Source organism: Lonchura striata, chromosome 4 (assembly GCF_046129695.1).
Source record: "Lonchura striata isolate bLonStr1 chromosome 4, bLonStr1.mat, whole genome shotgun sequence".
Lineage (NCBI taxonomy): Eukaryota > Metazoa > Chordata > Aves > Passeriformes > Estrildidae > Lonchura > Lonchura striata.
The window spans coordinates 5,838,502-5,849,707 of NC_134606.1; the positions used below are offsets into that span (position 1 = coordinate 5,838,502).

At 52.9% G+C, this 11,206-nt stretch overlaps 1 protein-coding gene across 1 annotated transcript; it reads right to left on the reverse strand.

Annotated features, from left to right (window-relative positions):
* Positions 1-1,905: 1,905 nt before the first annotated feature.
* LOC144246106 (uncharacterized) lies at positions 1,906-10,293 on the reverse strand. The gene is made up of 2 exons (XM_077782554.1): positions 10,242-10,293; positions 1,906-4,540 (listed from the first exon to the last, which is right to left on the reverse strand). Exon 2 carries the CDS (start codon positions 4,528-4,530, stop codon positions 1,906-1,908), a length of 2,625 nt encoding a protein of 874 aa, XP_077638680.1. The 5' UTR covers positions 4,531-4,540; positions 10,242-10,293.
* Between the last annotated feature and the right edge of the window lie 913 nt (positions 10,294-11,206).

Genomic DNA, 11,206 nt, shown 5'->3' on the forward strand with positions numbered 1-11,206 from the left:
CATCATCCCAGCAGGTAATCCCTGCTGGGCCACGCTCACATTGCATGTGTGGGATTGAAGGGTGGATAATGGGAATTTTCTGTGGTGTAAGGGATAAAGGCTTTGTGTAAAAGGGCAATTATTCACTGGGAAATTACTTCTCATGAAACATGTGAGGTGCTAGAAAGTAAGAAAGGTGCTTTAACCAAAATAACCATGTGTTTTCTGTGAGGCTATGTGATGGGGAAAATTAAGGGAGCAGCAAAGCATAGAGGGGGCCAGGTAATGGACCTCTCCCAGCCAGGTGGGAGGGGTGAAAGGAGAGTTCAACCTCCCATCCCAAGGGTGAAAGGGGTGTATTTGTGGTTCTTGGAGGGGGAAAAGTGGATTTCTGTGGGTTTAGACTATTATTTATTTATTTATATTTTCATGAGCTCAGTTGTAATATATATTTTTAAGTGGAAGTGTCTTTATGAAAGTTTTGCATTTCTTTAAAACACCTTTGCTGCAGCAACATGATATTTCTTTGCACTTGTCAGACTGGTGATTGTGAAAAGTGGGTTTTTAATTCATTTCTCAGTTTTCACTTGGCTTTTGCTGCGTTAAAGGACTTTAACTATTTATTTCAACCTAAATTGCAAAGAGTTTTTTGTCTGTGTAACCCCCCACCCACTGCCCCATTCTCAGAGTGCAGCACCTCTGAGATGAAACTGAACATGACTCGGAAATGAGGTGGTTAATCCAATTCTTGAAATTGCCCATGTTTTAAAATTGTTTGAGACCCCCAATGTGTGTTTTGAGGCTCTTTCTGTATTCAGAGGCAGGGGAGAGTGGCAGGTGGGGAGGGGCAGAGTGAGAGAGGGGAGTGGGTTTGTGCATCAGCTCAGAGCCCCATCCCACAGCCCGAGGCAGAAATCTTTGTGTTTAGTGAATATTCTGCAGACAAAAAAGCAAGTGAGAGATCTGGGCTTATAAAAGACAAAAAAACCACATTTTTTCCCTTTTAACCAGGATTTCGCTTTCCCAGTGTAGCCAAGGGTACAAGCCTGGGTAGTGACTGAGAGGCAGGGATTGAACAGACAGTCCATTCTCTAACAGACAGATTTATTGAGTACATGCACAACTAAGAAAAGCAAAGCAAAGCAGTGATGTCCAGGCTCCAAAAACAAGATCTCACCAATCCGCTGGCCAGACGTGCTGGGAGTCTTGGCAACCTGGAGATTGTGCTGCAAAGGTCCATGTGGATTCAGCTCCTTAAAGTCCATGGGGATTACAAGGTCTTCTGTTCTGGTCATCTTTTACCATCTCTCCAAGCCTTTGAGGCTGTTCACACCCCCACTGTCTTCAGTGGGTGTTTTCCAAGCACAGGTGTTACATTTCCTTCTCTTTCCTTCCAAAGACAATGTCCTTGGCTTTCCTTACCCCCATCTCCCTGGTTTAAGGACTCTTAAATCACACAAGAGCAGCTTCGTAACATCAGTATTTGGGGATGGGAAGTTCAAAAACAAGCTACTTATGCTAACTTTTGCTTCTTTACTATGAGGGTGATCAAACAATGAAACAGGTTTGCCCAGAGAAGTTGTGGAGTCCCCATCCATGGAGATGGTCAAAGCCCAGCTGAACACAGTCCTGGGCAATCTGCTCTAGGTGACCTGACCCTGCTTGAGCAGGTGGGTTCAGAGTAAACGAAACCTCTCAAGAGGTCCCTTCCAACCTCAGCCATTCTGAGACTCATGCCATCTGCAGGCTGCTTGGCCTATCCTCCCCTCCTGGATGCCCTCTGGTGACAGAGAAGGCCATCCCTCTCATCAAGGTCTGGCATGGCGTGTGTCCCCACCGCTCAACGCCTACTGGGTTGCAGCCAACAGCGGAGCCAAAAGATCTTCTTGGTGGCAAACACAGAGGCCAACCCAGTCTTGCCCTTGACTATTTCAGGAGGCTCTTGGCCAGCCCTGCTTCTTTCACCTGGTTATCAAAGCAGAGCTTCACCTGCCTCATCCGGTAACAAGTGGCTACCATGGCAAAGCACACACAGATTTGCATTAGCAGGATAACTACAATGGGGTGCAGCAGCGTGTTGAAAATGCCAGTGGCCGTGGGGGACCAGCCAAAAAAAACTTCCCACCAGTGGTGTTCTCCCGCCCTCTTAATTCGTTCCATTACCTGTTTTATAACTTTACCATCATGGTGAACTGTTATTAGGATCTTTTTAGCTTCGGCCTTGGCATTTTCTAGCAGCTGCTGCAAATTTGCATGCTCTAACATTTCTTTTACAAGTGATAAATCCATACCGATGGGGGTCGGGGTTATACTACGATACAAGGTATAGTTTCTGATTAGCAACTGGCTAGTAAACACAGGTGGTTTATACACAAAATCACAGCCTCTAATAGTAGCTACATTGCAAGCACACATATTTGAGTCGCTAAACACGGTCTGGTTATAAGCTTCATTAATTTGCACGTATTTACACGCCGTTCTGAAGCACACGCAGCCTTTCCCTACGTACACCAGCATGGTTTTGTTACTGCTCTGGGGGTTGATCTCAAAGTGGCACACCCCTTCTTTGGTGTCAAAGCACACATCGCTCGCCTTAAGGGCATCATCCTCGCATATGAATCCCAGTCCCCTCTCCAAAATGCAGGCGTCCAAATCTACCGTCTCCCACCTCCCGCCAGACACCCTGGCCCACATGCGGTGGTCCAGGGGGTAGACCACAGAGCCATTCGTGTTCACCCCCAGGGCCACGATGGGGTAGACCTTTTCAATGCGAGCCTCCGCCACAGTGAGCACGTGGGCAATGACCGCGTTGAGGGCCTGCTCGTGGGTGAAGTTGACGAGCCTCCACCAGGCCTGGAGCTGCCGCTCCTTCTCTGTGGCCGCGTCCCACACGATCTTTCGGATCTCAGTGGGCAGGACGCCGTTGTCACCGTCTCTCAGGATACCTGCAACAACACTCTGCACCCACATCTGGGCCTGGATGCAGCTAAGAGCAAGAGAGACATTACTTTGTTCCATGCCCAGGGCTCGCAACAGCACCTGATGGTCTTTCTCACTTATTTGTTCCCAGGTGGGCAGCACCTCTGACACAAGCCACTGCCCCATCCCAAGGCTGGACAGGGATGAGTTCAGGGGCTTGAGGAGGTCCTGCACACCCGAGGTGACAGTCTCCAGTTTGTTTGCCAAGACTTCAGCATCCATGCTGTTGAGGACTCCCAGGCCAGCAGCTCCTCCTCCCAGCGCTGTGGCCAGCAGGTCCCTCCTGGCCCGGGTGCCCTGGAGGGAGCGGCTGTGGAGCCATGCCAGCCAGCCAGTGTGCAGGGTAGACAGGAAGGGGGCACAGTGTGGTCTGACAGAGGAAATGTTAACAGTGGAGAGAGACAGCACCACCTTCTTTAGTGACCGGACAGGCCCTGTCAACAGCTCCTGGATGTGATTTTTCTTCACTACGTAAGGGCCTATTTTGGAAACAACAGGGGGCAAGACAGCAGTGATGGTGAATTCTTTTTTAAATCCTTCAGGGCCTCCTATCCACCACTTTCCTCCAAGTTTGGGAGACATTTCTACGCTCAGGTTTCCTTGACACCACACCTGGAGGGTTATGATCAGGTGTGGGCAGCGTCCATAATCCTGATTATACCATGAAGTCTCTGCATCTAATTCAGATCTGTCAAGTGTTTTGGTCTCACAGAGGCAGGTCAGTGGAATGATCCACTTGCGGCTGTTAGGGGCTGTGACAGTCACGGTGGTGCCATTAATCTGCACTGGGTCAGCTACGTTTTCTTGGGAGTATTTAATTTCCACTTTTACCTGGTTGCCAATTTCAACATAACGGGGTGCATGCCAGGCCAAAAAATGGCACTTTGAGATCTTAATGGCAGCAAAGGAGGGTGGTGTGGTGCTGATCTTAAATTTAAAAGACAGCCCCACACTGTTGTGTGCCCAAAGGCAAACCACAAAGACTGGCTGGACCAAAGTAAAATTGAACCAGCAGTCCATGTTCTCCACAGCACAGATTTTGTTCTGATTCTTCTTAGTTTTTATTTCAGTGACAGAGATTTGAGTTACTCGCTGGTGAGTGGATCCATTAATTACCCTGCACCCCACCTTTATTTGCTGTCCCACCTTTCCCAGCAGCTGTGGAAGTCTGTTTGTGCTGTCCCAGCCCCACTCATTTTCCAAGTACACCTCTGACCCATGCATAACCACTGTTGACAAATTTAAGCCTTTGTTAGAATTTAATCCCATGATCCCTGTGTGTTTTATGTATGCTTGGGACCAGGGCCAATCAGTCCCAATTTTTGTGTGCCTCCTAAACCTGTGCTGGGCTGTGGCCTGTGTGTCAAGGTGCCTTTTTAAGTGAGAATGAATGACATTTTTACCAAGATGCTGATGGGTCGGTTGGACACACTGGGTGCTCAGCACTATGCACATACCAGAAAGCAAAGTAAATCCTGCAATCACAAATTTGAAAGCATTTTCCCCGCAGCACAAACAGGGCTGGTGATGCCACGAAGATCGCCCTTCCCGCTGGTCACAATCGCCTTCCATTTTCCTTTATCTGCAAAACATAAGCAAGGCGGGCTCTCCAGCCCCGTTAGTTTCCCTTCCATGCTTTTAATTGTGAAGAATGGAACCATTTCTCCTGCCTTTTTGCCCCTTTTCTGATTTCTACCTGGTACACAGAGGGGCTGGCCTTGTTCACAACCCTGACAGGCCCCATCCATTGGGGTTCCAGCACCTGGTTCTTCTCCCTAACCCCTCGGTATATCACCAGGTCCCCTGTGTTCCACTCCACGGGGCGCAGTAGCACTCCCAACTGCTTATCCATCTTAGGGATGCTGGTCTCCTGCACTGAGGCGAGCTGGTGGTAGGTGGCTGACACCGTCCTCAGCATGTCCTGGACCCACCTGTCCATCAGCACGCGGGGCTGCATTTCATCTGGGGGCTCCCCTCCTTGCCACCAGTGTTCCAGAAACTTTGGGTCCCTTGCAGGAGGAAATTTTGGGGGAGAAAGTGTTTGAGATGCCAGAGACCCCCTCAGTGCCAGCAAGGTCAGTGGGAGCTTATGATCCCAGTCTTTCCTTTGCTGGTTCACAAGTTTCCTCAGTGCTGTCTTCAGTGGTTGGTTGGGCCCCTCTGCTGAGATTGGCTTCTGGAAATGCCCTGTGATGTGGAGCTTTTGCTTGATTCCCAGGGCCTGGCACACCCCTTTTGTGACTTCCCCAATGAAGCGTTGGCCATGATCTGAGTGGATCTCCTTTGGGATGCCCCACTGTGAGAAGATGTGCTCTACCAGGATCTTTGCAGTTGCACTGGCTGAGTTGTTTCGAGCTGGGAATGCTTCCACCCATTTGGTGAAGATATCACTGACCACTAGGCAGTACTTATTGCCTTGGGCTGTTTGGGACAGAGGGCCAATAAACTCCATCTGCAACTTGCTCCATGGCCCAGAAACCCTCTGGTAGCCCAGGATGGCTTTGGCTACTTTGGCATCAGGATTGTTGGCTGCACATGTCAGGCAGTTGCTGACATACCTCTCCACATCCTCCCTCATTTCGGGCCACCACCCAGCACCCTGCAGCCTCACCATGGTCTTGTCTGTCCCCAGATGCCCCTGTTCATGAGCCAGGGCCACCAGCTCTGTCCGGACCAGCTCAGGCACCACCCAGACCGGGAAATCTGCCCCCTCCCTCCGTGCCAGGATCAGCCCTGAGACATCTTTCCACACCCTGCACCCTTTGTACTCCCTGCCCTGCGCTAACTCCCAGAGCCTGGGGTCCTGTGCCTGCAAGCCCACCAGATCCACACTCTCCCAGTGCCTGCTGGGTGCCACCAACACTGGGCCACCCTCTGACATCTTGCTGGCTTTCCACAGCTGCCCTTCCTTGGCACCTTGCTTGGCTTTGGCATCTGCCTCCTTGTTCCACTTGGCTTCCTCGGTTCCCTTCTTGTGGGCCTTGACCTTAATGATCTGTGCCGGGCACGCTCTCTGCTCTGCCAGCCTTGACAGGTACAGCAGCTTTTTGGCATAGGTGACAGGCTTGCCATCAGCAGACTGCATGTCCCTCTCCCTCCAGAGGGGCAGCCACTCCAGCGCCACACGCACCACCCAACCCGAGTCTGAAAATATGGCCAGTGGCTTGTCTGGCGGCGTGTTTTCCAGGGCAGCCATCACAGCCACCAGCTCGGCAGCCTGGATGGAGTGCGGCAGGCACTTCCCCTTCACCACCTCCCCCGTGCCCCTGTTGACAGCGGCATAGCCCGTGTAGGGCACCCCTAACTCGTGGTAGTTGGACCCATCTACGAACCACACAACGTAACCTCTCTCCTTGGCTTCCTCCAGGCTGAGGCTGCTCTCAAAGAGGGGTGCCCGCCGTGGCTTGGGGTCAGTGAGGGAGACTCCTGGCTCCTCCCCAACCCTCTCTGCACTGATTAGCACCCTGTAGGCACCGGGTGAGAGGTTCCCGGGGGCCTCCTTGTTGGTCAGTGCCAACGCCCAGTTGGCCATCCTGGGGCAGCACAGAGGACCTTCATCCCCCTTTCCCAACAAGAGGTACCTCACCGGCGTGCAGGAGATCCTCAGCAGCACTGGGGCCGACCCCAGCAGGTACTCCCAGTGCTGCAGGGCCCAGGTTAGGGTTAAAACCTCCCTCTCGTAGTCACTGAACTGTTGCTCAGCCGGCGTCAGGAGACGCGAGGCGTGGGCAACAGGGAGCAGGTTGGCACTGTGCTGCTGGCCCAGGGTGGCCTGCAGCCCCATCCCCGTGCTGGCCAGCTGCAGAACATAGGGTCTGTCCCCTTGAGGATGTGCCAGCATGGGGGCTCGTGCCACACTCTCCTTTAAGGTTCTCACTGCCTCATCCTGCTCTGGCCCCCATTCCCAGGGGGTGTTCTTTTTCAGCAGGTGGCAAAGCGGGGCTGCTTTCTCTGCGTAGCCCTCAATGAACTCACGGTACAACCTCAGGAGGAAGAGGAAGGACCTCAGGGTGGTGACATCAGATGGTGCTGATATCTTCTGTATTAGCTCAACCCTCTGCTTTTCCAGTGAGCGCCCTTCCTCCCCCAGGGTCACCCCCATAAAGGAGACCTCCTTCCAGCACAGCTGGGCCTTTGTGGGGCTGATCCTGAAGCCTGTCTTCTGGACAGCCCCCAGCACCTCTGCCAGCACCTCCAGGTTCTTCTCCTTTGTCTGGGTGTGGATAAGGATGTCACCAGCACAGGACAGCACGCTCTCCCGGTGGCTGACCTGCTCCCACATCCTCACCACTCGGGCATGGCAGATGGCAGGGGCACTGTGGAAACCTGGAGGGACTCTGGTGAAAGCAAATTGCCGTCCTCGAATCGTGAAGGCAAACTTGTGCCAGGAGTCAGGGTGCAAGGGGACGGCAAATGATGGGCTGGTCAGGCTGAGCACCGAGAACCACTCGGACCCCCGGGAGATGGCTGCCATGATGTTGGGATACCTGACCACCGTGGAGGTCTGCATTGGGGTGACTTGGTTCAGGGTGCTGAAATCAACTGTCAGCTTCCACATTTTCCCATCAGATTTCCTCAGGGGCCACACTGGGGCATTGTTGGTGCTCTGCTGCTCTACCAGCACGCCCTGGTCCAGCAAGGTTTTGACCGTGTCCCACAAGCTGTCCTCAGCCTCAGACGGGTACCAGGGCTGAGGCTGAGGAGGCGGATCCGGCCCTTTGATTGACACAGCAGCATCAATCTGCCCACAGTCCAGCTTGCTCCTTGCCCAGACCTGGGGGAACTGCTCTGTGACCCGTTTCACCCGGGGCTCCCACTCCGGGTGGACCAGGATCTCAGGGGCTTTCACTGACATCACCCTGTGGCTTGCCGGGATGACGGGCAAATCAATTTGTGGGCAGTGTAGCAATGCTTGGTTTGCCAGGTCCACCACCACCCCCATCTTTGTCAGTGTAGAGATAGCTAAAACTCCTGGCTTTCCTTTCATTTCTATTTTCCCAAATTTTTCAGACCCTTTGGCAGCCCCAATTTCAAAGGGTATGGGCCCTGTGAACGGCACTGAGGATTTCTGGCCGTTCGGCCCTGTCAGTTCAATAATTTCAGAGGTTTGAAAGATCCCGGCTCTGCCGGGGGCCATATTCAGAATTGAATAAGAGGCACCAGTATCAATTAACATCACTTGTCCAAGCACCCCTCCTCCAATAGTTGTATCAACTATCAGGCGCCCCCACAAATCGGTCTTAATCGGTGCCACAAAAAGGGGCGATGCGGGTGCCTGGCAGCCCTATTGCTGAGCCTTAGCCCCCGGGTCAATCAGGTGGGAGCTGCTGGTTTTTTTAGCCTCATGCAGGGCCAGTTTTTGGAAGAGCTCCGCATCCGGCAAGCCATCAATGTCCTCCTGTTTCTCGTATTTTATCAAGCGCTTCCTCAGCTCAGCCCGCCAAGGGTTAGTCTTCTGAAACCTCATCCCCTGCTGGTTCTCCTTCCCCAGCCCCCCCTTGCTATCAGGATCTTTTCTGTTGTCTCCTTGCATTTTTCTCATCCCTGTATTTTGGAAAGACATGCCCAAGGCTTTCCCTTTCTTCCCCCCCAGCATGTACCCCGGGAATGCCTGCTTTTGGAGCTCAAAATTCTGGTTCAGAATCTGCTCCAGCTCTGACAGAGGCTTTTTAGCTGCATCCCCACCGGCAATCACTCGCAGTGGGGGTGTCAGCCCCACCACCAGTGGCTCCTTGAATTCAGGCCTGTCAAAATCAGGGGGGGAGTCCTTTGAGCCAGGCAGCCCAGCCATCTGGTAGAGCATCCTTTTACGGTTAATGTAGGCATCAGGCCTCTCCTCAGGGTTTTGCTTCTCCTGGTGGAAGAGCACTAAGGGGTTGACCTCTGGGAAGAACACCTTCAGAACAGCCAGCTGGACATCCCCAATATCCTGGACATTGCCCATCTGCACATCCCCCGGCAGTGATGCAAAATCATCTGGTTTCATGCACTTTCTCACAATGTCTATCAGGTCACTCACAAAGTTGCCACTCTGGCACTTGGGCAGACGCTGCACCCTGGACAGCCAGTTAATTGCTGTCTCCTTTGTCAGCGGCCCCAGCATCTTCCCCACAGTCTTAATCTGCTCAGGGGTAAACCAGAGCACAGCCCTGTTGGTGTCTATGGGCTGGAGTGGGGCATGGCTGACTGGCTCCTCGTGGGGAACCTTTTTATCTTTGGAAGCCTCTACCTCCCCTACTTGCAGCTGGCACACCTCCTCCCGCAGAGGAGCATAGGGGGACGGCCTGGTGGGGCTGTTAGCACCCCACACATCATCCTCATAATCGTAGTGGGGTGGGTGCAGGTCCAGGGAATCCTCCCCCTCACCATTCCCCATCGGGGTTCTCTTGCCTTTAATGGCAGCCACAATGCCCCTTGACACCCCCAGCTCTGCCTCCAGCTCCTGGATCTTGGCATGGCACACCTTGTGATCGGGGCCAGTGCCTCGGTCCCGCTGGACGTCCTGCAGGACCGCCCGCACCGCGCTCTGCGCGTCGTGGGTCTCCCCAATCCACTTGCCAACCTCCTTTTTCAGCTCCTCCGTTTTCAGCTTCTCATAGCCCAGCTTGCTTTCCAGCCGGGTGATCTCCACCGCGCTCCGCAGAGAGTCCCCACACAAGCCCTGCACCTCCGCCCGCAGGTTGTCCACCTGGATTTTAAGCTCCTCCTTGGCCTGCTCCAAGGTCTGCACATTCTCAAGAGTCTCCTTCAGCAATTTGGACAACTCCCTGCCTACCATCAGCAAACCCTGCAAAGCCGCTCGCTTCTTACACTTGTTAGTGGGTTTGGGCTTTTTGTTCTCCTCCGACCAGCTCTCCCACTGCTGGCACAGCTGCTGGTACGCATCTGGGCCCTGGAAAGACCCCGCTGACCAAATTGGGGGGAGACACTTCTGGAGCACAAACTGCTCCAGCTTCCAGCTGCTAACAATGTCGCTCATCATAGCCAAGGGCACAAGTATCTGAGACGGCTCCGTCTCAGGGCAAAACTACCATAACACACCAGCACTGACAGCCCCTTCAACCCCTCCACAGAGCGAGGCTGCAACCCCACAGCCCACCCTTCCGAAAATCCCCGGGGGATACCGAGCCTGGGCACAAGGGAAGGGGAAGGTGGGAACGGGAGGCCGCGGCCGAGCCGGCAGCTGCCGTGAGCCACCGGCTCCCGGGAGGGGACGGGGAAGGGATGCGGGAGCAGGTGAAGCAAAGGAGAGATGGAGCAGGACCCCAGTAATAAGATCTCACCAATCCTCGGCTGAATGTTCCGGCAGTCCCAGGAGTTTGGAGATGGTCTCTGCAGAGGTCCAGCAGATCCAGCACCTTTAAGGTAAAGGTGGCCACGAAGTCTCTGCCTGGTGATTTTTATAGCCATGGCAGGTCCTTGTTTGGGGCTGATGACACCTGTGTTTACTTCCTTGGTGGCTTTTCCTCCTCCGTGTGCTGCCTCCCCAAGGACACTTTCCTTGTCTTTCCTTATCCTCTTCAGCACTGATTAGGGAAGCTGAGATCACACGGCAGCACCTGCACTGCCCCTTATCTGGGGAGGGCCAGGACTAGGCAAGGCTCGCACTAAGCTTCTGCTTGCACCAAATGTCCTGAAGAGGGAGAGCTGGAGCCTGTCCTCTGACCGTCCATCCTTCCAAATACCCCATGGCCCCCTCATTTACTGCACACCCCATAGCACCTGGGGTTTGTGAGGAGATCACACATGAAGCTCACACTTGACACCTGTGGCAAACACAGTCCTGCCAAATCACCCCCCAAGCACATATTTATTTGCCAGGAGGGAGAAAATGACAGGAAAATTCACATAAATAATCATTTAGATCCATTTTGGCATCTGGTCTTTTAAAGCAGGATTTTTCTGTGCCACAGCCCAGCTCATCATACACTGACATGGACCTTGGGATTACCCCATGAGATGTCAGCAGCCTCCATTGTGATATTGCATCAGCTGAATTGCAGCTGTAAATCTGCACCTGTAAAAGCAGATGGACCCCCAAACCTCACCATACAAACCACATCTTATCTTGGAGAAGTTTAAAAAATTTGACCTACTTGTTTTGGGCTTTTTTTTCCTGCTATTGCACTCAGAAAAAGGTACCAATTGTCTCACTCAGTGAAAATTCTATCATTCTCATTACTACTTTTATCTCTGATGAAATACTCCAGAAACTAAACCCTCCACTAGAATAAAACAATTTTTAAAA